The 27570-nt window shown below is 47.1% G+C and overlaps 1 protein-coding gene across 2 annotated transcripts in view; it reads right to left on the bottom strand.

Annotated features, from left to right (window-relative positions):
- LOC119968768 (Down syndrome cell adhesion molecule homolog) overlaps positions 1-27570 on the bottom strand; it is a 658909-nt gene that overhangs the window by 541305 nt on the left and 90034 nt on the right. For both annotated transcript variants that reach the window (XM_038801471.1, XM_038801472.1), the window contains exons 2-3: positions 15023-15340; positions 13426-13572 (exon numbers count right to left, since the gene is read on the bottom strand). In XM_038801471.1, the coding sequence (XP_038657399.1) occupies positions 13426-13572; positions 15023-15340 (465 nt within the window). The remainder of the gene's footprint in view (positions 1-13425; positions 13573-15022; positions 15341-27570) is intronic.

Below are 27570 nucleotides of genomic sequence, written 5' to 3'. Positions count from 1 at the left end.
AACGTGGCTGAGGAATTTCAATAAAACGTAATATGATGCGAATTAAATGCAAACATTTCAAACAATCACGGTCTGCTTACTCTGACAGAGAGAGTCTCTGTCATATATTCCGCCGGTCAGTGGGAAAGTGCAAATGTCTGGTCTTTCAATTGGTATTAAGGCTGAGTTTATCGTGGTGGTAGGGCCCACAGTGTAAAACTCAGGGGTGAGCCCTCTTCCCCTTGGCTGGTTTTCCCTGCAGCCATTTAGCAGCCACACTGTCATTAATTGGCTTGAGGAGGCTCCGGGCCCCATTGGAGAGGACGTCCCGCCTCTGAGAGCTGCCAGCGCCACTGGGAGCAGTGGCCACTGCTGGAACTGCGAGCATGGGCTGGGGTGGTGGCTGGCTTTGTCAGAGGAAGGGGAAAGTTACCTTAGTTTCTGCCGGCGAGAGCCAACCTCCACATCACAGACAAAATCCCAGAAGCTACAGGCAGATATCTTTACATGACCATTAATTTGCCACTCAAGGATTTCAATTGGTCCACAGGTAAGCAGGCCGCCCAATTCCTTCCCGGCGCTGGTGATGTCATAACAGGGGAGGGGGGTTGGGTAGATAGTGGCCGCAACACAGCTACCATGGTGTTCAATCTTCTGTCCTGAACCCCAAACCAAACATCCCACCCATGGTGTAGGGGTGGGGCACGATAGGCATCAAAATTCTGACTTCAGACTCTGTGAGCAATGGAGTCACTGTGAGTCTCCAAGCAGGGTTCTGCAGTGACCAGGAGAATTGAATACAAAAGTAGGGAGGCTATGCTTCGGTTGTACAGGGTGTTGATGAGATCACATCTGGAGTACTGTGTACAGTATTGATGTCCTTATTTCAGGAAGGATGTAAATACTTGGATACTTTACTATCCAATACCTGGAATGGGCAGGTTATCTTGTCAGAAAAGGTTGGAGAGGTCAGGGCTGTATCCACTGGAGTTTAGAAAAGGAAGAAGAGACTTAATCAAAACCTTTACGATGCTGAGGGTATTGACTGATTGGATGTGGAGAGGATGCATCCTCTTTTGGGAGAATTTAAAACTAGGGGTCACTGTTTAAAAATAATAAGTCGCTCATTTAAGACAAAGATGTGGAGAATTTTGTTTCTCTCAGAGGGCCGTCAGTCTCTGGAACTCTCTTCCTCAAAGGGCAGTGGAAGCACATCTTTGGATATTTTTAAGCCAGAGCCAGATAGATTATCGGTTAACGAGGGGCTGAAAAGTAATTGGGATTCGGCAGGAATGTGGGGTTGAGGGTGCAATCAGATCAGCCATGATCTTATCGAATGGCGGAGCAGGCTCGAAGGGCTGAGTGGCCTCCTCCTGCCCCCTAATTCATACGTTCATCACATGGAAGTTTTTAAGGGGGAAGCTAGATAAATAAATGCAGGGGCAAAGGAATAGAATGATGTATTGATAGGATGAGAGAGGGAGAGGGTTTGGGAGGAGGCTTGAGTGGAATGTAAACACTAACCTGAATCGACTGGGCAAAATGATCCGTTCCTGTGCTGTAGATTCCATGGCCAGGATTTTCCAGAACCATCCCACCGGTGAGATTATCCAGTCCTGCCAAAAGTGACCCCCCCCCCCCCCCCCCACCCCCCCGCACCGACCAACATTCTCCCCCCCACCGCCACCCCCACCCGCTTCCCACCCGCCACCCCCAAGGTTCCCCCGGAGGCGCGACCAGTTAGCAATGCAATTGGCCATTGACTTTGACGGGACCGGAAAATATAGCTGGCAGCCAAAGGTGAGCCTCCACCACCGGAAAACATGCTGTGGGGGGGGGGGGGGGGGGGTTGGGGGGTGGGGGTGGGGGGGGGGGGGGGGGGGGGGGGGGGAGGATGACATCCTGGCCATACGCATTGTTAAAATAGAATAATTTTCCAACATTTTAAGATGTTGCGAAGAGGCCGTGATGAAAATAAAAATAATATTTTCTGAGAGGGCAACCAGCAAAAGACAAGAGGAATGGGAGAGTAAAGTGTTAAACCCTGAAACATTCATTTTGTTTACCCATGATTCTCTCTGGCAGCTGCATTATTAATTCATAGATTTATTGATTTTTTTTTTTTTCTCCTGTCTTCAGTCCTGCTGACCTGGTTAATTTGACAGCTTTGAGCAGCAGCGATTCACTACACTTGCCAGTGAAAGGTAACACGCCAGCAATGGTCGCTGTAGCGTGCACTTCCTCCTGGAGCACGTCTGACTGGAACGGCGAGTCTCGGACTGAGGTAAGGGAATGAACTGCGAGAGCCAGTGACCTCCAGAATACGCTTCCTTCCCCCTTTCTCCCCTCTTACCACACCGCCCATCCCACCACCCCACCCCTGCCCATTCCCCCAACACCCTCTTTGTTTTGGGAATCTGTTTTTGGAAAGCACTCAGGCTGAGGTAACTTCCACGATAGCTCAGCAAGGTTCTCCAGGTTTTACAGACCAGGATGATCCCTATCTGGACCCCAGATCTGTTTCGAAGCATTTGTTGACCTCAGCTCCAGTGGTGATAGGGACAGGGGCAATCGGTTTCCACGGGTACAGAAGAGGAAGAAACTTTGGCTGTATATATTCCTGGTCATTAAATGGCAACCATGGCAGGAACAAGCATGTACAAAAGATTGGATTGACGTCAGCTGTCATGTTACCTCACTCAAATAGCTTGGCGATATTCGCTCTGAAGACTGGCAGCCGACGGACTGCAGGCGCCCAACCAGGAACCGGAGCCGACAGGAAAATTAAGGAGGGAGTACGGAGCAATCTGTTTTGTCATGCGCATCCAGCATTTCCAAACTGGCAAACTTTAGGCGTAAAAGGCATGGAAAAGGAAAAAGACAAAGGGACAAGAGAAATGTAATCATTTGGTGTTAACGGCATGAATATTGCAATGACATCCTCTTCACAAGGAACCCGTTACACACTGAGGCAGGTGCACACACACAAACCATGCACACTGTTTTATGTTCAATAAAGTCAATGGTCTTCTCCCAGTGCTGCTCAGCTTCATGAATATATTTGCAGCCAAATACATTTGGATTAAACATGTGGCCTACCTTGCTTCCAAAATTAAGAACAGGCCTTAAGGCTATACTGTAAAATAACAGTGACAAATGCATGAAACACTTCCCTTTTATATTCATTGTGGCATTTACCTATTTAAAGACTTCAGTTACACATAAGAACTAGAAGCAGGAGTAGGCCATCTGGCCCCAGAAGCCTGCTCCACCATCCAATAAGATCGTGGCTGATCTTTGTGTGAACCCAGCTCCACTTACTCCTTGCTCACCCTAACCATTTATTCCTTTACTGTTCAAAAATCTATCTACCTTTGCCTTTAATGAAGTAGGCTCAACTGCTTCACTGGGCAGGGAATTCCACAGATTCACAACCCTTTGGGTGAAGAAATTCCTCCTCAACTTAGTCCTAAATCTGCTCCCTCTTATTTTGAGGCTATGCCTCCTAGTTCTAGTTTCACCCGCCAGTGGGAACAACCTCCCTGCTCCTATCCTTTCTATTCCTGTCATAATTTTGTATGTTTCTAAAAGATCCCCTCATTCTTCTAAATTCCAATGAGTGTAGTCCCAGTCTACGTAATCTCTCCTCATAAACCAATCCTCTCAACTCCCGAATCGATCTAGTGAAGCTCCAGTGCCAGTACATCCTTTCTCAAGTAAGGAGACCAAAAGCAGATGTTTGATGAAAACAGTTGCTCCACCTCAGTTCTCCAACAGCCATAACACCACATATTCAGGCAGGTTGACAATTGGTCTTAATCCTCTTGATCAATCCCTCCGATTGCGGATTGTTCATTGTTTTTGTGGTAAACTACTGTGTTGCATTGTGTTGTGTTGTACATGCCTGGGCTTGTCCCGGCTGACTCCGCCTGTGGCTCCTCCCCTCGGGCTCATGTACAAAGGTGGCTAGTCTCCGCCTCTGCCCCAGTTCGGGGCCAGAGGCCAGGAGGCTTGCTGATTAGTGTATTAAAGCCTCAGTTACATTCATCACTTGCCGTGTGCTTATTGATGGCATATCAGTTCTCTAGCACTGGGCAGTATTTTACAGCCCCTCCAACTGGGTGGGATTTTCCATTTTTGCCGAAGTCAATGGACCTTTGAATGGCTCACTGTATTTTAAGGTCCCGATGTAAAACCCCTTCTATTAAATTTCTGCAGTCAATCAATTGAAGGGATCCTGCTACAATTGTTCTGTAAGGCAACATTTCAAGACAATTTTTTGGGACAAAAGACTGGGGGCAGGATTCTCCGCCCCGCCGGTGCAGTGCACCCCCACCGGCAGCACGATCATCCATCCCGTCAGCCGGCCAATGAGGTTTCCCCTCCCAAACCATTGGGAAATCCACGGGCGTGAATGCGCTGCCGGCGAAACGGAGGATCACGCTGACGGAGAATTTAGCCCTGGGTTCTATTAAACCTGCTAAAGAGTTGATGGAATGGCCAAGTCCTTTACGTCATCTTCATTGACTCGAATCCATTCACATATTGCTCGGTCTGCAAATTTGGCCGATTTTTAAATGAATCCAGTTTTGTAAACAACCATATACTGCCAAACTGTTAGGAGCAGGAGGGCAGAGTTTCCAAGTGTGTCGTGATTTTTGTTTCTATCGCTGTGTTTTCCAGTATGTCAATCACAGGTGGTTACTGAAGTTGTAAGATTTTGAGGATTGTCTCCTGGGCTTCATGCATTGACCCCACGCCTGGGTAACTGGTCATGACACGGCCGCTTGATGAGTCAGCGAAAATGAGCCGCATTCAATCAAGCTCATACGAAGAACACCCAAATTCTATTGATCCACTGTCTTTTGCTTGTCCATACCTCCTCCTATGCTCCGACTAGGAATAAGTAGCCCATAATTCACCCACACCCACCATCACATTTTCCGAAGTCAGATCGGCCTTCCTGAAAGTGAACCCACGGAAGGCGATGGGCCCGAAGGGATCCCTGGTTGTGCACTCAGAGCCTGCGCAAACCAGCTGGCAGAGGTATTCACAGACATCTTTAACCTATCCCTATTCCACTCCGAGGTCCCCACCTGCTTCAAAAAGACCACCATCATACCGGTACCAAAGAAGAACCAAGCAACATGCCTCAATGACTACCGCCCGGTGGCCCTGACGTCAGTTGTAATGAAGTGCTTTGAGAGGCTGATCATGAAGCGCATCACCTCCATACTCCCGGAACGCCCTGACCCACTTCAATTCGCATACCGTCGCAACCGGTCCACATCAGACGCCATTTCCCTGGCCCAACACTCATCCCTAGAGCATCTCGAAAACAAGGACTCCTACATCAGACTCCTATTTATTGACTACAGCTCCGCCTTCAACACCATAATCCCAGCCAAGCTCATATCAAAGCTCCAAAACCTAGGATTTAGATAGAGAAATACAGCACAGAACAGGCCCTTCGGCCCACGATGTTGCGCCGAACTTTTGTCCTAGGTTAATCATAGAATTTTGGACAATTTGTCATGGCCAATCCACCCAACCTGCACATCTTTGGACTGTGGGAGGAAACCGGAGTACCCGGAGGAAACCCACGCAGTCACGGGGAGGATGTGCAGACTCCACACAGACAGTGACCCAAGTCGAAATCGAACCTGGGACCCTGGAGCTGTGAAGCAATTGTGCTATCCACAATGCTACCGTGCTGCCCTTAAGAAGTTAACCTACACTCCCTTATTCTACCCTAATCCAAGTACCTATCCAATAGCCGCTTGAAGGTCCATAAATTTTCCGACTCAACTACTACCACAGGCAGTGCATTCCATGCCCCCACTACTCTCTGGGTAAAGAACCTACCTCTGATATCCCCTCTATATCTTCCACCATTTATCTTAAATTTATGTCCCCTTGTAATGGTGTGTTCCACCCGGGGAAAAAGTCTCTGACTATCTACTCTATCCATTCCCCTGATCATCTTATAAACCTCTATCAAGTCGCCCCTCATCCTTCTCCGTTCTAATGAGAAAAGGCCTAGCACCCTCAATCTTTCCTCGTATGACCTACTCTCCATTCCAGGCAACATCCTGGTAAATCTCCTTTGCACCTTTTCCAAAGCTTCCACATCCTTCCTAAAATGAGGTGACCAGAACTGCACACAGTACTCCAAATGTGGCCTGACCAAGGTTTTGTACAGCTGCATCATCACCTCACGGCTCTTAAATTCAATCCCTCTGCTAATGAACGCTAGCACACCATAGGCCTTCTTCACAGCTCTATCCACTTGAGTGGCAACTTTCAAAGAACAATGAACATAGACCCCAAGATCTCTCTGCTCCTCCACATTGCCAAGAACCCTACCATTAACCCTGTATTCCGCATTCAGATTTGTCCTTCCAAAATGGACAACCTCACACTTGTCAGGGTTAAACTCCATCTGCCACTTCTCAGCCCAGCTCTGCATTCTATCTATGTCTCTTTGAAGCTGACAACAGCCCTCCTCACTATCCACAACTCCACCAATCTTCGTATCATCTGCAAATTTACTGACCCACCCTTCAACTCCCTCATCCAAGTCGTTAATGACTCTCCACTCTGCAACTGGATCCTTGACTTTCTGACCAACAGACCACAGTCAGTAAGAATGAACACCAACACCTCCTCCACAATAGTCCTCAATACCGGTACCCCGCAAGGCTGCGTACTTAGCCACCTACTCTACTCCCTGTACACACACGACTGCGTGGCAAAACTTGGTTCCAACTCCATCTACAAGTTTGCTGACGATACGACCATAGTGGGCCGGATCTCGAATAATGACGAGTCCAAATACAGGAGGGAGATAGAGAACCTAGTGGAGTGGTGTAACGACAACAATCTCTCCCTCAATGCCAGCAAAACTAAAGAGCTGGTCATCGACTTCAGGAAGCAAAGTACTGTACACACCCCTGTCAGCATCAACGGGGCCGAGGTGGAGATGGTTAGCAGTTTCAAATTCCTAGGGGTGCACATCACCAAAAATCTATACTGGTCCACTCACGTCGACGCTATTACCAAGAAAGCACAACAGCACCTATACTTCCTCAGGAAACTAAGGAAATTCGGCATGTCCACATCAACCCTTACCAACTTTTACAGATGCACTATAGAAAGCATCCTATCGGGCTGCATCACAGCCTGGTATGGCAACTGCTCGGCCCAGGACCGCAAGGAACTTCAGAGAGTCATGAATACCGCCCAGTCCATCACATAAACCTGCCTCCCATCCATTGATTCCATCTATACCTCCCGCTGCCGGGGGAAAGCGGGCAGCATAATCAAGGATCCCTCCCACCCGGCTTACTCACTTTTCCAACTTCTTCCATCAGGCAGGAGATTCAGAAGTCTGAGAACACGCACGAACAGACTCAAAAACAGCTTCTTCCCCATTGTCACCAGACTCCTAAATGACCCTCTTATTGACTGACCTCATTAACACTACACCCTGTATGCTTCAACCGATGCCAATGCTTATGTAGTTACATTGTATATCTTGTGTTGCCCTATTATGTATTCTCATGTATTTTCTTGAATTTTGTTTAATTCCCTTTTCTTCCATGTACTGTATGATCTGTTCAGCTGCTTGCAGAAAAATACTTTTCACCGTACCTCGGTACACGACAATAAACAAATCCAATCCAATCCAATCCAAGTAGGAAACGAGTTCCAAGGCTTACTTGCCCCACTCACAACAGACTGTGCCAAAATTCAGGAACTGAGGCAGTATCAACTATCTTCCTGTGATGACTGTAAACCTGAAGAAGCACAACCTACTGGGGCCAACCAATTTTGAAATCTAATATGAAATCAGATTCAGAGTGCCTGCATTAACATTGTATTGATTGCTGCTTCTTTTTGTAATTTGAAAGCCATTGGCCTGGAATTCATACAGAATATTACAAGGATGGTTTTAGATGTTTCAAGATGCTCACTACTGGCAAAGATATAGGTGTAAAATATTTATTTAAACACCAGAAGAAAAAGGGCAAGAGCTTTCTCTCTTATTTGTTGTGGTTTACCTCCCAGCCACTGAACATATATTGAGCTGACAGTCTGACAGGCTTTTAGACAAGACATACATACAGAGGATGCTGCAGAATGAATTGCTAAGGGTACACAGTCCGTGGCAGTTGACAGAGATGTATGCGTAGAATAACTTGAGTCACACTGGGACAGTCTAACCACTGAGATCTGGCGGGGGGGTGGGGGCGGTGCATGGTGTGGGCGGGGGGGGGGGGGGGGGGGGTGCATGGTGCAGGAGATGGGGGGATGGGTCATAGGGCACCATAATGCACAAATCCTACAATCTTCTCCTGTTCCCAACCTCCAAATGATCAAGACAAGTGAAGTTAGATTGAAACTAAATCATAAACTGCAGAGTCTAGCAGTTTGAAGAGTTCAGGTAGCAAAGCCGATTTTGCACTTTATTCTGCATCTGAGGCCTCTCCTGTTGGGAGCACCTATTCTGCATCCAGGCATGCTTTTTTCCACAATGTGCCGGCTTTTTCCATACATAGAATGAAGAGTGTTTGGTGAGGACAACGCAGCCTGGGGTATTGGGAATGATAACACATGCCTTCTTCAGCTTTTTATTACCTCATCCTCCAGCTGTTTCTTGCTGTTTATTTTATATTGTATGATTAAGGTTGCGAAGCTCAGGCCCAGCTCCAGCTCTGAGCTGCCCACACGGGCTATGAGAGAATGCATAACTGTGCCTTGATCAATGTCATAAAAGTGTCAACGCAAACATCTGCAAAGTATTCGCATTCGGAACATTCAATTCTCTGTACGAAACCCATAGCAAAATTGATTGATTGAATGTCACATGAACTGAAGTACAGTGAAAAGTATTTTTCTGCCAAGGGAACGTACACAGTACGTACATAGTCAACAAAAGAATAATCAACAGAGTACATTGACAAATGGTACATTGACAATAGTGATTAGTTACTGTGCGGAATAAGGGCCAAACAAAGCAAATACATGAGCAAGAGCAGTTTAGGGCATCGTGAATAGTGTTCTTACAGGTAACAGATAAATCCGAGGGGGAGTCGTTGAGGAGTCTAGTAGCTGTGGGGAAGAAGCTGTTCCTACGTCTGGATGTGCACTGTTGTGTACACCCAGTTGTGTACTGCTGTGGCAAATCTTCCAACGCAGCCTCGTTCTGTGAGCAGCGGCTTCATTTCTAAATAATTCTCCCCAGTTCCTGACATGCATGTATACACTTGACACCATTCATACCAAATAGAATGAAGGAGGGGCTTGCGACTACTTCACACTTGGGGGATGGGAGGGGTTGCTTGTGAGGAAAGGTGTCTCTCACTCTTCAGGCAATTTAGCAAAATCCCACATCCTCAAAGTTTCGTTTTTCTCAAATTGGAAGCACTGCTGTGGCCTAATTTTCAACATTATGAAAGCAAACCCCAGATTTTTTTTTTTAAAAAGCTCCTTTGAACATTTTTGTGACATCCATTTTCACTGGCGCAGGTGATCTCAAACTGATACTGTCCCTTTAACCGCATTGACATTCCTGAATTTATAGCCTTGCCTTTATTTAGGAAATTAAGGTGATTTGCATCCCGCCCTCCGCCATTAACTAATTGAATAAAACCCATCAAAAACACGAAAAAATATTTCGGCAATTGCCAGTTAATCTTACCGGCCACTGACCTTTCACAGTAAATGTCACCAGCTTCCCTGACCCTTGACATTCCAAGCCCTTAAGGGTTTGCCTTGACACATGCTTGTTTAAAACATTTCCTCAGTGGAATTAAACGTAGGTCATATTGATAGAACTTAACCACAGGCACGAGATCGTGACCCCCATTAAATCAAACTCAATTTGTTTGCTGACAGCTTTAGCACATCACCTCAGTCCCAATAAATATCTGCAGTCAATCAATTAAAGGGATCCTGCAGAACTAGTTCCAGAACAGTTCCAGTTTGACGTAATTTTAAAATGACTTCAAATGACAAATGACTCTGTTCTTCTCAACCTACCAAAGACTTGATGGAAAGGCCAAACCCTTTAGGTTCTCTTTATTAACTAGGATCCATTCGCATGTCACCCAGTTTTAATAAAATCCAGCTTTATAAATAACCCAAGTGAGCAGGAAGGCAAAGATTCCTTGCTGGAAAGTGTTCAGGTGCCTTTGCAAGATTTTGAGGATTGCCGCCGGGCTTCATGAACTCACCCCGCTTCTGGATAACTAGTTGCGATGTTTAGTCAAAATATTTGTTAATGAACTGTGGGCGTCGCTGTCAGGGCAAACAAAATCTGGGGGAATGGCTTTCACCGTCACTCTGGCAGGGCAGGGCCTGATAGAACCCGCATGGCAATCCCCACAGAGATCGGACCACCATCGTTAAAGAGCACCTCGATCTGCGATCTGGGGAATGGGCGGCCAAGGCCACACTTAGTCCCTTTGATTGCACTGAAGAGATCCACTTGCCGGAGCACCTCAGTGCGGGGGGAGATCGGGAGGTCTCGAGATGACCTCTGAAACCACACACCTCCCCCCCACAAACCCCGACTCATGTATACGGGGGGTCCTCTTCGCACCCCCCACCCCCGCCACGGCACCTGCGGGTCCGATCCCCATCTTGGAAAAAATGCCAGCTTGGCACCTTGGCAGCACCAGTGATCAGGTGGCACTGGGCATTGCCAGGGTGCCACCCTGCCCAGACGGCAAGCAGCTGGGACCTCCGGTTCCCTGGGAGAACCCCACGAGTGCCGTTCCGGCTGGTCCCTGGTTGTGGTGACTGAACAGCGCTCACCCGGGGTCTCCAAGTGGAGGGGGTTCGATCCCACACCTTGGCTAAATCTCAGGAATGCATACGAGAGTGAGACCAGCTGTTTGAAAGAGTGAGACGAGTGAGATTGCGGCTGAGGCAGCTGACAGCATAGCCAACAATTTTGGAGGGATTTTTAAGTATTGGGGTGTTAGATTGCCAGAATATATTGGGCATTATCTAACGGCCTGTTGCACCCGACTCAGGACGCAATGAGGGCAGTAAATCTCATGAGAGACCTCTTGCAAGATTTACGATGCTCGTTACACCCTGCGAGATCGAACGACATCTCGCGACGCATCACAATATGGATCTCACCCTCAATGGGCAAGATTTTGATTTTCACATTTAAGTGTGAAGTTAAGCACTTAAATAAGTTTACACCAAAGTGAATCAAGGCCCGGGACCTAATGGCCTCGTCTCGGAGACCCTTTGGGGCGCCGTTTCGCACTGGTTTCCACAAGCGTGGACCAGGTGCAACAGCACTTGGGGGTGGGGGGTCGGTCTCCCAGGCGATCAGGTGTTTGGACTTGGGCAGGGTGGCACACCAGATGCCACCTGCGCACTGTGGCACGGCCAGTTCGTCATCCTTGCAGTGCCATCCGGGTGCCCAGGTGGCACTGTCAAGCTGGCTGGGACATTGCAAGGGTACCAGGCTGGTAGTGCCGAAGATACCAGGTTGCACCTTGCCTGTGCCGCGGATCAGGCCTGGGGGTGAGGCCTGCGGTAGGCTTTGGGGGGCTCGAGGACTCCCTTACTGCTAAGTTGGGGTGTTGGCAGGTTCCAGACGCCGCGATGGAGGGTCGAGAGTTCGGAACGCCAGCACTGGCAAGCTGAGCTTATTAGTGCAGGAAGTGGGTTGAAGTGCAGCCTTGGCAGCACATTCCCTCACTGAGGCCCAAAATGAAGCAGGGTTCCATTTAATAGCGGTGTTGGTCTCGGCGCTGTGAGCAGTGAACACAGTAGTCTAAATTGAAAAAAAGTGCGCGTAAATCTCTGCGCCAGCCTTCACCTCTCTCCCAGAACCATGGTAGGGCTCTTCCTGTTCTCATTTTCCCACAGCCTCTGTATTAAAGAATTATCCTTCACCAACTCTGCTCAGCTGCCCCCTGATGCCATCACCAAACACATCTTCCCCTCATCTCACCTTCCAAAGGAACCGTTTCCTCCATGAAACCCCGATCCACTCCTTTGTCACTCCTGGCGTGTGGCACCTTTCCATACAGTCAAAGGAGGGGGGACACTTGATCCTTTACTTCCTCCCTCCTTGCCATCTAAGGTCCCAAACACTCCTTCCCGGTGAAGCAGTGATCTGCTTGCCTGAGGTGAAAAGCAGACCGGTGACCGATTTGCAGAACACCTTCACTCAATCTGCAAGTACGGCTCCAACCTTCTGTCGCTTACCATTTCAATTCTTCATCTTGTTCTCATGCTCACATTTCTATCCTTGGCCTGCTGCAATGTTCAAGTGAAACCCAACGCAAACTGGATGAACAACGCCTCATATTCCAATTAGGCATTTTGCAGCATTCCCCTGGACTCAACATTGAGTTCAACATCTTCAGGCCATGACCTTTGTCCGCCAGGCCCATCGGGTCTGCACTGACCCTTGCAAAGTGCACCCTACCTAGGCCCACCACCCACCCGATCCCCATAACCCAGTAACCTACCCAGTCGTTGGACACTGAGCGGCCAAATCAACCTAAGCTGCATGTCTTTGGACCATGGGATGAAACTCAAGCAGACATGGGGCGGAACGTGCAAACTCCACGCAGATAGTCAGCCAGGGTGGGAATTGAACCCGGGTCCCTGGCACAACGAGGCAGCAGTGCTAACCACCGTGCCGCCGTTATGAACCACGATAAACAAAAACAGTAACAGCGGCTGCATCAAGTCCTGGTATAGCCCTGCCTACCAACCCCACACATTCTGAACTTACAGGTGGCTGAGTTGATTCGGCCGAGTAGAAAGTAGCATACCAGAAAGGTGAATCTGGATATTACGGATAGGAGGTCTCTGAGCAACATATAACATTGCCACGAATAATCTTCACAGCTTTCCTCAGGCACTTCTCAATGTTTACTAAATGAACAACAGAACAGTCTGTTTCAGGTTAAAGGTGAATCCAGATCCAGTCTTCTGGATGAAACATCATTGGTTGCCACACAAAAATACTCCAAGAGCACCGAAGAAAAGCCGAATATTCTCCATTTTACATAAGTGCCAAACTTTCTTTTCAGTCATTGGGATTGATTTCCCCTCACAAACATCATTTTCAGACAAATGGCAAGTGGAAAGGGTCACTTGACAGTCTACAAAACCTCACAACCACATTGTTGGGGTTTTCCAGAAGGCACACGAGCAGAAAAGCTGCGTTTCTGACAAACTCTTCAACTCTTCACCCGGAGACTAGCAATAGTAAAATGTCAGATTTGACGAGAGTGAATTTAAAACAATGTCCAGTTCTTCACTTACAATGAATGATGAGTCAGATCATCAAACAGCATGTAATAAACCGCTCACATTTGCACACAAACAATGCACCTGATTTATCATCACAGTCAATGTGCCTCCCTTGCGAAAGGTTGAAAGGAGACAAACTGATCTTACCTGAGACAAGTGAGACTGTGTCTTTCTCCCATGACACTACAGTGATATAAGTCTCCACAGAGGAGGGGATAATGCACTTGAACACTGCTACGTTCCCTCGCATGGCTTTCTGGTCCTCCACACGGACCGTATAGGGCTCCCTTAAAACTGGGGGGAAAATTGGAACTGGATTAATGCTGTTGAGAAACACTGCTCATTGAACAACAATAGCAACTTGCATTTACCTTGCGCCTTTAATGTATTAATAAGCCCGAGGGAGCTTCACACTATATTTATCATAATTTTAGAGTACCCAATAATTTTGTTTTCCAATTAAGGAGCAATTTAGCCTGACCAATCCACCTATCAAGTGCATCTTTGGGTTGTGGGGGTGAAACCCACGCAGACATGGGGCGAACATGCAAACTCCACACTGAGGGTGATCCAGGGCCGGGATTCAAACCCAGGTCCTCAGCGCCGTAGGCAGCAATGCTAACCACTGGACCACCATGCTGCCCCTATAATTTTCAGAATTAATTAACACCAAAGCAAGTAAAGAATTAGAGGCATAGAGGTTTCAAGTTAGAGGTTTACAACGTAAAAACAGGCCCTTCGGCCCAACCTGTCAATTCCGCCCACTAAGCTAGTCCCAAGTGCCCACATTTGGTACCAGGACAGGTGATCAAAAGCTTGCTATGAAGCAGTGTTTTGAAGGAGTGGGAGTGAGGTACAGAGGCAGAGGTCTTCAGGGAGGGAATTCTAGAATTTGCGTTAGGTTAGGAGATTTATGCTTATAATGTGTCACTCTGTAAATAAATACTTCTAAAAGTGTGGGAAGATTGGCTTCAGATCTATCTTCACCAAGAGCCTTTCTGGAATCTGACAGTGATTTAGCAGACACTGTCCTTTCACTGATTGAAGTTGGGTTTAATTCAGATCACAGAGCTGAAAGGACGCTGCTTAGATCCAGACCAGCATTCAGTGATCCAGAGCACAAAAGGATGTAATTTACAAATCACAATTTAGGCCTTAGCTGGAGTATGGAGTTCAATTCAAGGGGCACCACATTTTAGGAAGGACGTCAAGGCCTCAAGGAAAGGTTTACTAGAATGGTACCCATATGAGGGGTGTCAATTAAATGGAGCTATGCGGGAGGCTTAAAGCAGATGAGGCGAAGTGCAAGGAAAAAAAACTATTTCCTTTGGCAGCTGGGTTGGTCAGCAGAGGACACAGATTCGAGATAATTGGCAATAGAACCAGAATGGAAATGAGGGAAATTCCTTTTCCACAGCAGGTTACAATGAACTAGAATGCATTGACTGAAAAGATAAATGAAAGTGGATTCAACAGTAACTTTAGAAAGTGAATTAGATTGGTGTGGAAATTAAAAATTATGCAGGTTAAGGGGAGTGGGACGTATTTCTTTCAAAGGGTTGACACACACATAATGGGCCAAATGGTCTCCTCTAATGATGCTCAATTGTGTGATTCTAACTGAACAAAATTGCAATCCAAGAGAGGTTCATAACATAGTCTTGATCGTCATCTCAACTGCAGAGATGAATGCAGTAAGTTATTTATCCTCCTCATACTCTGATAAGACCATTCTCACACTCACCAGCCTTAATGTGAATATCCTGACTTCTAATTTTCCCTGAAGGATTTTCTGCTGTGCAATGGTACGAATTGTCGTGGATTAAGTTATTGAAACTCGAAGGAGGGAAAGGGAATATCTGGAGCGTTCCGTTCGGATGGACGTGCCGGATCCCTGGGACGTCGTACATCTCCTCCCCAGTCGCAAGGTACCAGCGCAGCGTTGCTGGGGGGTTCCCTGATGCAGGGCACGGTAACAGTGTCCCCATGGTGCTGGCGAAGACTACCTCTTGCAAAGATCCATTGACAAAGTATAAGCTGGATTGCAGATCTTCACTGGCAACTGTAACGAGTCAAGACAATGTAATTAATTTTAAAATGCAACAAGACAATCCAACGTCAATCAATTTTTTAAAAACTGGCATTCTCCTCCATGGCTGACTACGGCAACCTTGACTGAGTCAAGAAGTTGTGGAGTCCCACTCCGTATTGGCGGGTTGGGAAGTAGGGGTTGGGGAGCTGGTCATTGACAGTCACCAAAGCAGGCCTGTGCCAGATACATCGGGGAAATCAGTGGGGGCGTGGGGTGGTCCATTCAGTTCAAGGATGGAGAGATTAGGGAGTCAGAGTCAGCCTGAGGGATTGAGAGTTTGGGCTTGAAGGTGGACCAGAAGAAAGGTCTGGGTGGGGAGGAGTGGAGTGAGCAAGAAGTGGGGGGGAAAGGTGCCATCGAGCGGAGGTCAGGTGAATAGGAGGCTGAGATGAGGAGTAATGAGAGGCCTCGGCAGAGGAAAATGGTGTCTGCTGGTGTTTGGGGACATGGGGCTTGGTAGTGGTGGGGGAGGGTTTGGGGCCTAATTGGTGGTTGGTTTGGAGAGGTTTTTCGGAGGCCTTTGGTTGAGGGAGATCGAAGCCTGGTGGTGCTGGGAGGCAAGGTTGAAGGCCTCAGCTGGAAGATTGTTAGTAGGACTGGCCCCATTCCTGGAGGTTTCACAGACAGTCGGCTGGATCTAGGTAGTAGGTGTGAAGGCACTTACTCCTGAATCTGTCAGATCCTCACCTCAGGGAAGCTGCTGGCTTTCCCGATGCTCGGGAATCCCCACCAACAGCTAATAAATTTGTAAGCGCGATTACAATGAGACTCACAGCATCATTACCATATTTAGAATTCCAACACACCTCATTGAATCAAATTGGTCACCCAATCATCTTTCAGTTTCAATAAAAAACAACAGTGGACATGTTGGAGGTTAGTTTGAGACAGGAAACAGATTTCTGACAAGTTGGACTGGATATCGACCATGATGGGGGAACTCGCCGCCATGGTGAAAATGGGGGAGGAGCCCGGAAGTCCAAAGTCTTGCCCCTGAAACACGGCGCTTCCTATTTGCACAGGGGTGGGAATAGAGTCAAGCCAGGGTCCATGCACGCACATGTTTCCAGAGGCAGGTAGCTATTTAATTTATCAGCTGTCTCCAGGGAGTGGGATTTTCATAGACCAGGAATGAAGCTTAGAATGTGCAAATTAAAACAGGTAGGAACTGATCTGAATTTGGTGGATCTTTTGGAGCAGTAAGATACCCGTTTGGAGCTGTTCCTGGGACACCTTTAGTGTACATCCAGTGCTATTTCGAATTATTAAAAGTAGGCATGAATGTGTGTAAAAAGTGCATAAACTCATTACTGTCGAGCTAATTAGAACTGTCAACAAACCAGTCAAAATCAACTGACAAGACTGTCAAGAGGACCTCTCAAAAGCAATTATCAAATGGAGCGGTCAAATTTTCAAGGTTTTTAAAAGACCTGCCCTTTAAACTTTTGAAAGAAAATAAAATTGAAAGAAAGCAATCAAAAATAAAATTGCCTGCTTTAGATACAGAGTCATAGGTTAGCATATGGGAGTTATGGGGTGGATACAGAGGCTTGGGTGGCATGGATTGGCATGGAGCTGGAGCTGGGAAATGTCTCGACTCTGAACATCCAATCCTAGTGTGAAAATCCAGGCCTTCAACCCCCTCCACTTCCTGATCCAAACCCAACCATTTTGTAAATTAAAATGGACAAGTTTCTAAGTGACATTTCGGGCTGGTTGAGCGGAGTGTTTCCCATCAGCTGTTTCACTGTGGTCCACATCGGTACTTATCCACGTTAGTCAATTTTATGGGTCTTGGGGAGTTTCTCCCCAGTCTTGCCCACACTTGGAAATTTTTTCAGCAGTGGTGTACTGAACTTGCTGGTGAGACCAGCTCCTCATATATTTGGCCACCAAGTTGAAAGGGTGCCCTGATCTCTAAGCTTGAGTGTCCCCCACGCCCTTTACCCACAGAAAATGTCACCCCCCGAACACATGGCATTATCCCAAGTAAGGACACCCCACTATGGGGTTGCTAAGGCCCCTCCCCTTTTTAGGCCTCATACCCACCCACTTTCGGCCACCCCTTTCAGCCACCCTTCACACCACAACCTTTAGGAAGCCCCTTCATACCCACCCTGATCGCCCAGCATCTCCAAGGGCTAGGAGATCCCCCTATGTGCCATTACGCCTGGTCCACGTTTGTGTTGACCATTGCTAAACTGCGCCCGTGTGGCCTCTCACTGGGGAGCTAGTTAGATCCCAGGTGGCCGTTAGATAGGCTGCCCATCTTGTTAATGAGATGGAGATTGCCTTTAATTGGTGAAAATTGGTGTCCCGCCATATCCTGGCGGGATCTGGAACCCGCCAATGGGAGCGAGCTGGTTAGATCGCAAACCAATCGCCGCCCGACGCAAATTCCGATTTCAGCCCCTCCCGCGACCTCCCTGGGGCACACGGATCCGCACCGAGCGCAACACAGCCATTACGTCACACCCTATATCTCAGTGCTTTCAGGAGAGTAGGGAAGAGAGTTTGGGTCAAAAGAAAATTGGATTATGTCAAGTAAGACTCCAGAAACTGAATCTAAATGAGATTTGGGTTGAAAGATTCCTGCACAAAATCAAGGAACAAGCAACAAAATCATCTTAACTTACTCAATACACCCCAATTGCTGCAAATAACTGGTTTTGTCAAGGAAACCTGGACCTGTACAACACGTCTGAGGCAAACAAAGCCAATTTTGCTGCAATTTCTCCCTCACTTCCTTTGATGCCAGCTGATGCCAAATTATGGCCAATTTTGAGTTCTTTGCTCAATACCAAGCAAACCTTTACCCTGAAGCATCTATATGGAGGCACCTAGTACAGACTGGCTATCACTTCCTCCCCCATCTTAGATCATCTGCTGAGGCGGTCTGAACTGCTGATATGGACAGAAATGAACAGGCTCCTTCTGGGACAGGCTCGGGCTAACCCATAATATACAGCTAAAGCAACAAAAGACCATCAATGATGGGTCTCCATGGGAGGGAGAATGGCTCACTAAATCAAAGATATCTCTGAGAATGCAGGAGTTGCATTCTTCACTGTTTGTTCAATAATGCATGTTGGGTAGTACTTTGTTCTGCAGCCTCTCCCTTTAGATTTTCCTTCTCTTTTAATTAATATTTCAGCAAATATTTGGAGGATGAACAATGGAATATCATATAAAGTACACTCGTCCGAGGCAACATAAATAATACAGTTGCAGGGAATTCAAATGAATTAAGGTCTGCAAGTAAAGCTATTCAGCATCAAATATAATGTGACTATGACCCTGGCTAGCTTTTGATTCAAATGCTGCTGCTTTCCAAGTTTGTCTCAAGCACGATGTCAGCCTATAGTGTACTTTTCAGCCTGGGTTGAGAGGTGAGCTTGGGCCTCATGAACAGAACCCAGGCCTGACTGTCCTGAAATTGATACAGAAACTGCTGGAAAACTCAGGGCGCAATGTAACTAAAACAACACAGAGTCCGCTCTGGGAGGGAATAGCTGGGTCATTCCCAGCGCTTGTCGCACCAGGAGGAAAGACCCCGTTATCAAGCGGCACTCTGCTCGTTTGGAGTTCCTCAGTGGGGTACGTCTCCCTGGGGCCCTGCTCGGCATCATTTCCTACACGGAGGAGCTCTGCTCGCCGAGGAACTCCGACAAGTGGACCACCTAAGGGCAGGAAGGGATCGAATGGCCAGTTTTTGATCCTGATTCACATGTTTGGATGACCCAATGGCCATTAAATAACTGGAGGACAACATGACAGAGAAGGGTAAGCTCATTCCCAAGTTTTTCAACTGGGGGTTGCTCGGAATCCTGCCCCCCATAAAATCAAGCCATAGAATCCATAGAACCCCTACAATGAAAAAGGGGGCCATTCGGCCCATAGAGGCACCGACCCTTTGTAAGACCTCCTACCTACGCCCACTCTCCCACCCTATCCCCATAACCCCGTGAATTGATCTTGGCCAATCCACCTAACCTGCACATCTTTGGACTGTTGGAGGAAATGGGAGCTCCCGGAGGAAACCCACGCAGACATGGGGAGAACGTGCAGACACCGCACAGTGACCCAAGCCAGGAATCGAACCTGGGACCCTAGAGCTGTGAAGCAACAGTTCTAACCACTGCGTTACCACGCTGCTCATGTGAAATAGGATGGCTTGAATGGAGGGTGAACATTAGCACCAGAGCTGTGGGCCTGAGTGGCCTTTTTCTGAGCTGTAAGTTCTATGTAAGAGGGCATGGATCCAGTGAGTGGGCTGCTCTTCCGACTTTCAGCCACTGATGCCCCATTCCCAATGGACTAAAACTGCGCCTCCATGTCAGGGCTGAAAAAAGTGATCTTGGTTTCTCACCATCCGATTGCTTGCAATGATTGCCATCTCAAACTCCGAGCAGCTATTACTGCCACTTTACTCTCTACATTATTGGAGCTTGATACCATGCAGGAACATTAGACAAAAACGTTTCAATATTCAGCCACGTATAGAACTGCATTGCAGCAGGCAATAAAGCTCAGTGTGGACTTAATTATTTATTTGAGCAATTGGAATCCAAGGTGATAACCACTAAAGTACAATACTCTGGAAAAACGGCATTGCGATGAACGTTAGTATATATTTATCTGATGAACGATTCTACCTGAATCTTTACCTATCTATCCTTCCACTGCTGATCCACCTGCTGTGAATTTCCAAGTTGTACTCACAATTCAAAGCTTCTGAATGAGTTAATTAGTTACATAATACTTATGCAACATGCTGAACAAAATATTCACATTTGAGAGATTATTTACAACCTGTATAATCTTGCATATATTTGCACTGTCAGACGTAATTAGTTCCTCCATCATTTTCTCTATCATGTTCCCCCTATACCGCCCACCCCCTTAGGGGGGGTCGATTACCTCAGCTAGATGGCTCGTGTGGTTTCAAATGAAGCTCTGCATTGGTTCTGGTATCTCAAGGGGGCTTGTCTCTTCACCTCGCCCCATGCTTTATGCTCAGCTATCTCCCTCAAGCTTTGTAACTCTCTCTCTGATGGAGAGAGGTGCCGATGGCCGACAATGTCTCATCACATATCCCCAATCACATATCATAGTTTCTTTCATATTGATTGAGCGCAGACCATACCTATAAAGGTCAGGGAACACTTGCATCAAACTGACAATAAGAAATTACACTATGAAAATGACCAATTCTGAATGGCACCAGTCATAAAAATTGGATTGGATTGGTTGATTGTCACGTGTACCGAGGTACAGTGAAAAGTATTGTTCTGCGGGCGGCTCAGACAGATGATTCCATGCATGAAAAGAAAATACATAGGACAAATATAAAATACACAATGTAAATACGCAGACCCAGGCATCGGGTGAAGCATACAGGAGTGTCGTACTACTCAGTTGAGAAGATGTTTGAAGAGATCAGTTCAGACCATAAGAGGGTCGTTTAGGAGTCTGATGACAGTGGGGAAGAAGCTGTTTTTGAGTCTGTTCGTGTGTGCTGTTAGAATTTTGTATCTCCTGCCCAATGGAAGAAGTTAGCAGAGTGAATAAGCCAGGTGGGAGGGGTCTTTGATTATGCTGCCCTCTTTCCCAAGGCAGTGGAAGGTGTAGACAGAGTTAATGGATGAGAGGTGGGTTCGCATGAAGGACTGGGCGGTGTTCACGACTCTGTAGTTTCTTACAGTATTGGACCGAGCAGTTGCCATACCAGGCTGTGATGCAACCATATAGGATGCTTTCTATGGTGCACCTGTAAACATTGGTAAGATCCAGTGTGCACATGCCGAATTTCCTTAGTTTCCTGAAGAAGTTATGGTGCTGTTGTGCTTTCTTGCTTGTAGCGTGGACGTGGGCCGACCAGGACAGAGTTTTGGTGATGTACACACCTAGGAATTTGACGCTGTCAACAAGTCAAAACCAGCCTATGGAGAAGGTGAGCCAATTGAATCAGGCCAATCAGCAATGGCGGTGTTCACTGCCATTTTGTTTGTCAGACTGCTAAAATGTTGAATGTCCAAAATAAAGTTTAAGATAAAATAAAGGCATAAATAGATTGCCCGTCCTAATAACGTGATAAAAAAATCCAGTGGGCTTCCGTTTTTTTTAGTGCCCTCATTAAAGCATTTGCTTCAAGACCTCAGCCGATTTCAGAAGCCCGACGCTGGAATTTTCCGGCCTTCCTACGGAGTGTGACCCCCTCCCCCCCGTCCCGTCCCGTCCCCTCCCCTCCCGCTGTGGCGGGTTCCCCGGTGGTGGGACAGGTGAGCTACACAAAACGGAGTAGACATCGACGGGGCTGGAAGATCTCGCCGGTGGCCAAGGACAAGCCGCCTCCGCCGACGGAAAACACACGGCAGTGAGGTCGGGAAGTCCCACCCCTCGACTTTGATCAGATCGTTCTTTCCAGAACAGTTGAACAGGGCACAAACAATGTGCATTCAAAACATGTGCAACTTGCAGAATTTATCAATGGTAGCTCTGAGTTTCAATCAAAAGGCCTGTGAAGATTTATTAGCCTTTTTTTTTTTGCTGTTTCCAAAAGATTGTGAAACGAAGGGGAGATTGAATTCTCAACACGTTATTGCAACCTCAAAATTCGCTTCGCAGGCAGTCAGAAAGGAGCCTGTAAATTGCAACATCCGTGACTGCTTTGTTGAAATGTTGAAACATCAGCTTGCCTGACTAATAGCCCTCTCACCTCTGGGTCAGAAGATTCAAGGCCGACTATAGAATTTGAGCATATAATCCAGATTGACTCTCTAGTGCAGTGCTGAAGGTGTGCTGCGCTGTACAGAAAAGAAATCAAGTGTGTCACGGCTGCATTGGGCCGGCCAACATCCACGAGCAGGGAAAGTGAAATCGGGCTGAGCGATCCATAAACCGTCTCCTCACAAATCCGTCCAAATAAATTAAACAGTGAACTCAAAATGTATGCACTTGGTCAGAAAAGCTGGAATATGCTCCCCTGTCAGAGCTGGGACAACCCAGTTTCAATGAAGATTCATATTGGACCCGAAATGTTAACTCTGTTTCTCTCACCACAGGTGCTGCCCAGAGTTCTCCCAGCAATTTGTGTTTTTATATGATATCAGAAGCCCAGGATAATGCTCCGGGGACACGGGTTTAATTCCTACCACAGCAGGTGGTGAAATGTAAGTGTGATTAATAAAACAAAATCTGGAATTGAAAGCTCTTGAAAATGAATGAAAATCGCTTATTGTCACAAGTAGGCTTCAATGAAGTTACTGTGAAAAGCCCCTAGTCGCCACATTCCGGCGCCTGTTCGGGGAGGCTGGTACGGGAATTGAACCATGCTGCTGGCCTGCCTTGGTCTGCTTTCAAAGCCAGCGATTTAGCCGAGTGAGCTAAACCTCTTCTCAGTAATGGTGACCATGGAACTATCATCGATTATTGCAAAAACCCATCTGGTTCACTAATGTCCTTCAGTGACATTAGTTCAGCCTACACATGACTCCAGATGCCGCTGAGGACTTTTTAAAATTAATTTTGTCTGTTCATACCTAATACGCAATAACAATCAATTGTTTGTGGTTTAACTCTGAAACACAATCAGAATGTTTCTCATGGGTTCCGTCAGTAGATCAAGAGGGCTCCGTGGCCTGATAGGTTGGGAAACGCTGTACTGGACTAATACCTGGAACGGGGGGTTGTCGAATGCAGAAAGGCAGGACAGGCTTGGGTTGTATTCACTTCGTTCAGAGGAATATGAGGCAACGTGATCGAAACATTTGAGATCCTGAGGGACCTTGACAGGGTGGATGTGGAGAATCTAAAACCAGGGGTCACTGTTTCAAAATAATTTTAATTATTTGAGACAAAGATAAGAAAAAAAAATTTCTCTCAGAGGGTGGTGACTCTTTGGAACGTTCTTCCTCACAAGGCAGTAGAAGGAGAATCTTTGAATATTTTTAAGGCAGAGCTCGATAGATTCCTGATTAACAAGAGGGTGAAAGGTTATTGGCAGGAATGTCGGGTTAAGTTCATAAGATAAGATACAGGAGTAGAATTAGGCCATTAAGCCCATCGAACCTGCTCTGCCATTCTATCATGGCTGATACGTTCTTCATCTGTTACCTACAATGGTATAGACCAAGATCTAGATTGCAAAATCAGTCAGAGCATCTCCTCCCTCGAACACATAGGCCGCGATTCTCCGCCGGCGTGATTCTCCATTTTGCCGGTGCCCGGGGGTTTCCCGACGGCATGGGGCTGCCCCACAATGGGAAACCCCATTGACCAGCTGTCATAATGGAGAATCCCACCGGCCGGTTGGGGCAGAAATGTGGCGCAGCGGAGCGGAGAATCCCGCCCAAAATCTAGGAGCGGGAGTCGGCAATTTAGCCTCCCGAGCCTAAACACCTTCAATGTGATCATGGCTGATCCCATCCTGGCCTCAACTCCACCGGCCTGCCTGTTCTCCATAACCCTTCAACCTATTATCAATTAAAAAATCTGTCTAACTCCTCCTTAAATTTACTCACTGTCCCTGCATCCACCGCACTCTGGGGTAGCGAATTCCACAGATTCACAACACTTTGGGAGAAGTAGTCTCTTACTCTAAGATTATGACCACTCGTTTTAGAATGCTCCACAAGAGGAAGCATCTGCTCTACCTTATCCATACTTTTTATCATCTTATATACCTCGATTTGGGCTCCCCTCATTTGTCTAAACTCTAGAGAGTATGGGCCTAAACTGTACAATCTCTCATCAAACTCCTGGGGCGGGATTCTCCCACAACTGGCCGGATGGCCCGATACCGGCACCAAGCCAGGTCCCGACGTGATGGACCATGTCCATTTCACGCCGGCGGGACTGGCCAGGAAATGACGGCCGCTCGGCCCATCGGGGCACAGAGAATTGCCGGGGGGGGGGGGGTTGCTGCCAACAGCCCCCGACCGGCGTGGCGTAAACCCTGCCCCCGCCCGAAAACCGGCGCCGGAGAATACGGCAGCCTGCGTCGGAGCGGTGGGGCGGGATTCGCGCCCCCCCCCCCCCCCCCCCCCCCCGGGTATTCTCCGACCACTCATCTCTGAAATCAATCCAGTGAAGCTCCTCTGAACTGCCTCCAATGCCACTACATCTTTCCTCAAGTTAGGGGATCTAAACTGTGCACAATACTCCAGGTGCGATCTTACCAATCTCTTGTATAGTTGCAACAACACTTCCTTATCTTGATACTCGATTCCTTTTGCTAAAAATGCCAGCAATCCATTTGCACTCCTTATTACAAGCTGCACCTGAATGGTAGTTTTCTGCGACTCATGCACAAAGACACCCAGGTCCCTCTGCATTGGAGCACCCCAAAGTCTCTCCCCATTTAGATAATAAGTTGCCTTTCCATTTTTCCGACCAAAGTGCATGGCCTCACACTTATCCACATTAAACTCTATCTGCCACATTTTGGCTCACTCTCCTAACCTATACACATCCATTTGTAAGGTTCTTATTTCCTCATTGTAACTTACTGTTCCACCTATTTTTGTATCATCTGTGAATTTGGCTGTAGAACCTTCTATCCCTCTATCCAAGTCGTTACCATAGATTGTAAATGTGGCACCCCATTTGTTACATCTTGCCATTCAGAAAAATGCCCATTTATCCTGACTCTCTGACTCCTGTCGATCAGCCAGTTTTCTATCCAACCTATCAAATTACCCCAATCACATGTAATCTCATCTTGTGAATTAACTTTCTGTGCGGCACCTGATCAAACGCCTTCCAGAGTCCAGATGTCTACAGGATCCCTATTATCCACTTGGCTTGCTACACCTTTGATGAACTCTAGCAAATTAGTCAAACATAAGAACATAAGAACTAGGAGCAGGAGTAGGCCATCTGGCCCCTCAAGCCTGCTCCGCCATTCAATGAGATCATGGCTGATCTTTTGTGGACTCAGCTCCACTTTCCGGCCCGAACACCATAACCCTGAATCCCTTTATTCTTCAGGGCAAACATGATTTGCCCTTCATAAAACCATGCTGAATCTGATGGATAGCGCTTTGGCTTTCCAAATGCCCTGATATTATGTCCTTGATAATTGATTCTAACAATTTTCCAACAACAGATGTTAAACTAGCTGGTCTGTACTTTCCCACATTCTGCCTCCTTCCCTTTTTGAATCAGGGCTTTACGTTGGCGATTTTCTAATCCACTGGAACCTTTCCTGGGTCCAGGGAAGTTTGGAACGTTATAACCAATGGATCCACTATCTGTGCTGCCACTTCCTTTAACACACTAGGATGTAGGCCATCAGGCCCGGGGGACCTGTCTACCCTCAATCCCAAGAGTTTGAGTAGCATTTCCCCATTGATGCTGGTTACAATCAGATCAGATCAGCAGCAATCTTATTGAATTGCAGAGCACGTTCAGGGGCTGAATATCCTCCTCCTACTCCTAATTGGTATGTTCGTACGTGCATATTGCAAGACTGAACCATGCTCCCACTCAATGTTCACCTCCCTTTGTGAGAGCCCCTCATTCATGTGACATGTAGCTGAGTCATGATAGTCACTTGACTCTTTTTAATGTCAGGGTGATGTGACAAACTCTTTACTGGAAATGCTTGTAAAGTGCATTTGTAACCTCTGGTCCCTGCACGACAATGTGGAGTCGACATGCTCAGTCGCCTTGGAGGGTTAACTGTAATTTTGTCTAAAAATGGTATGGCTATCTTCAGTCGCAGTGTCAAAGCACAACACCAGCAGCCATGAGGGTCTCTTCACCCATATGTTGTCTCGCTGTCTCCTAAAAAATTTTATTAGCGTAGTGACAACTGCATCAGGTCCTTCGATGCAACGTTCTAGCTGTTGTGCCAACTTTTCCCTCCCAGAGCGCACAGATACAAGATTCCCCTATGACCGTTCCAGAGATTAGGGCCATGTGGGTTGAAGGTGTAAGTCCAAATACTGAACCTGCAGGTTGTGAAAGCCTTCCAGTACACTAGGAGGAATGTGGTCACCTCCCATTGCCTGTAATCTCCTCTTCCTGGAAGCATGTGGCTATCAATGAGTTACGGGCATGCCTACCATATCGTGCTTCGATGACATGCTCATGTGGAAGCTGACGGCCATCTCCCTCTTCAGATTCCTGCCCATCCTGCTGTCCGTTCCCCAAGGAGCTCTCAGCCTGCTCCATATCTCCCCTTGGCAAAGGATCCCCAGTTTGAAACTCCAGGTGGTGCAGGGTGCAACAGACCACGACGATGCGGGACAGCCTCTGTGCAGACTATTGCAGAGCCCCACCCGAGTGATCCAAGCAACAGAATCGCTTCATTTGGTTACCAGTGGTCTGCTGGATGATGGATCATGTTCACCTATACACCTTGTTACATCTCTCTTCTGAAGCACTCTGAGGATGACTCACAAATGCCATGAACCATTGTTTGAGCGGGTACCCATTATCCCCAAGCAGCCGCTCTGTGATCACTGAGGCCCTTAAAATATTTGAGACACCTGGGTGTGACTCAGGATGTATGGATCATGGGAACTCCCAGTGTACCTGGCATAAATATGCATGATGTGGTTCTGTTGATCACACACCAGTTGAAAGTTAAGGAAGTGGAACCCCTTCTTGTTAACGAACGTCAGGGGCTGTTGCCAGGGAGCTCTCAAAGCCACATGTTTGCCATCGATTGCCACCTGCACTCCAGGGAAGCCCAAGATAGCTGCGTACCCCAGAAATCTATCATTGGCTAACTTTGCTGAGTGCGAAGTTCAAATAATGATGAGCCTTACTTCAGGGGCATTTTCCACCTCTGTTGTTGGAAGACGAATGATTAGGATTTATTAACAATAATCTATTAAGACAGTCAGCACTTACTAAGGACTTTGAATCTATAGAGTATTGTAAGTATACTAAAGTAATTTTAATAAAGGTGTCAGCTAAAAGCACTACCTTTGGCAGTCGGTATAAGGATCATGCATGTCCCAGGCCCAGTGGCTTCAACAGATTGTTCTAAGACATAATCAACAACAATCAGCATAAAAAAACTAACAAACATGTTTTTCTAACTCAACCCAAGGACCAGACATATCTATCAGGTATGACACCAAGTAGGGAGATTAGGGAGGGGTCCATAGAAAATGGAAGGGTAGATAACACTCTGCCTGGATGCGCGTAATTACTTGAATGTAAAATTAAAAACAAACGTGATCTAC

Source organism: Scyliorhinus canicula, chromosome 7 (assembly GCF_902713615.1).
Source record: "Scyliorhinus canicula chromosome 7, sScyCan1.1, whole genome shotgun sequence".
Taxonomy (NCBI): Eukaryota; Metazoa; Chordata; class Chondrichthyes; order Carcharhiniformes; family Scyliorhinidae; genus Scyliorhinus; species Scyliorhinus canicula.
This window is presented reverse-complemented; position numbering and strand designations above follow the sequence as displayed.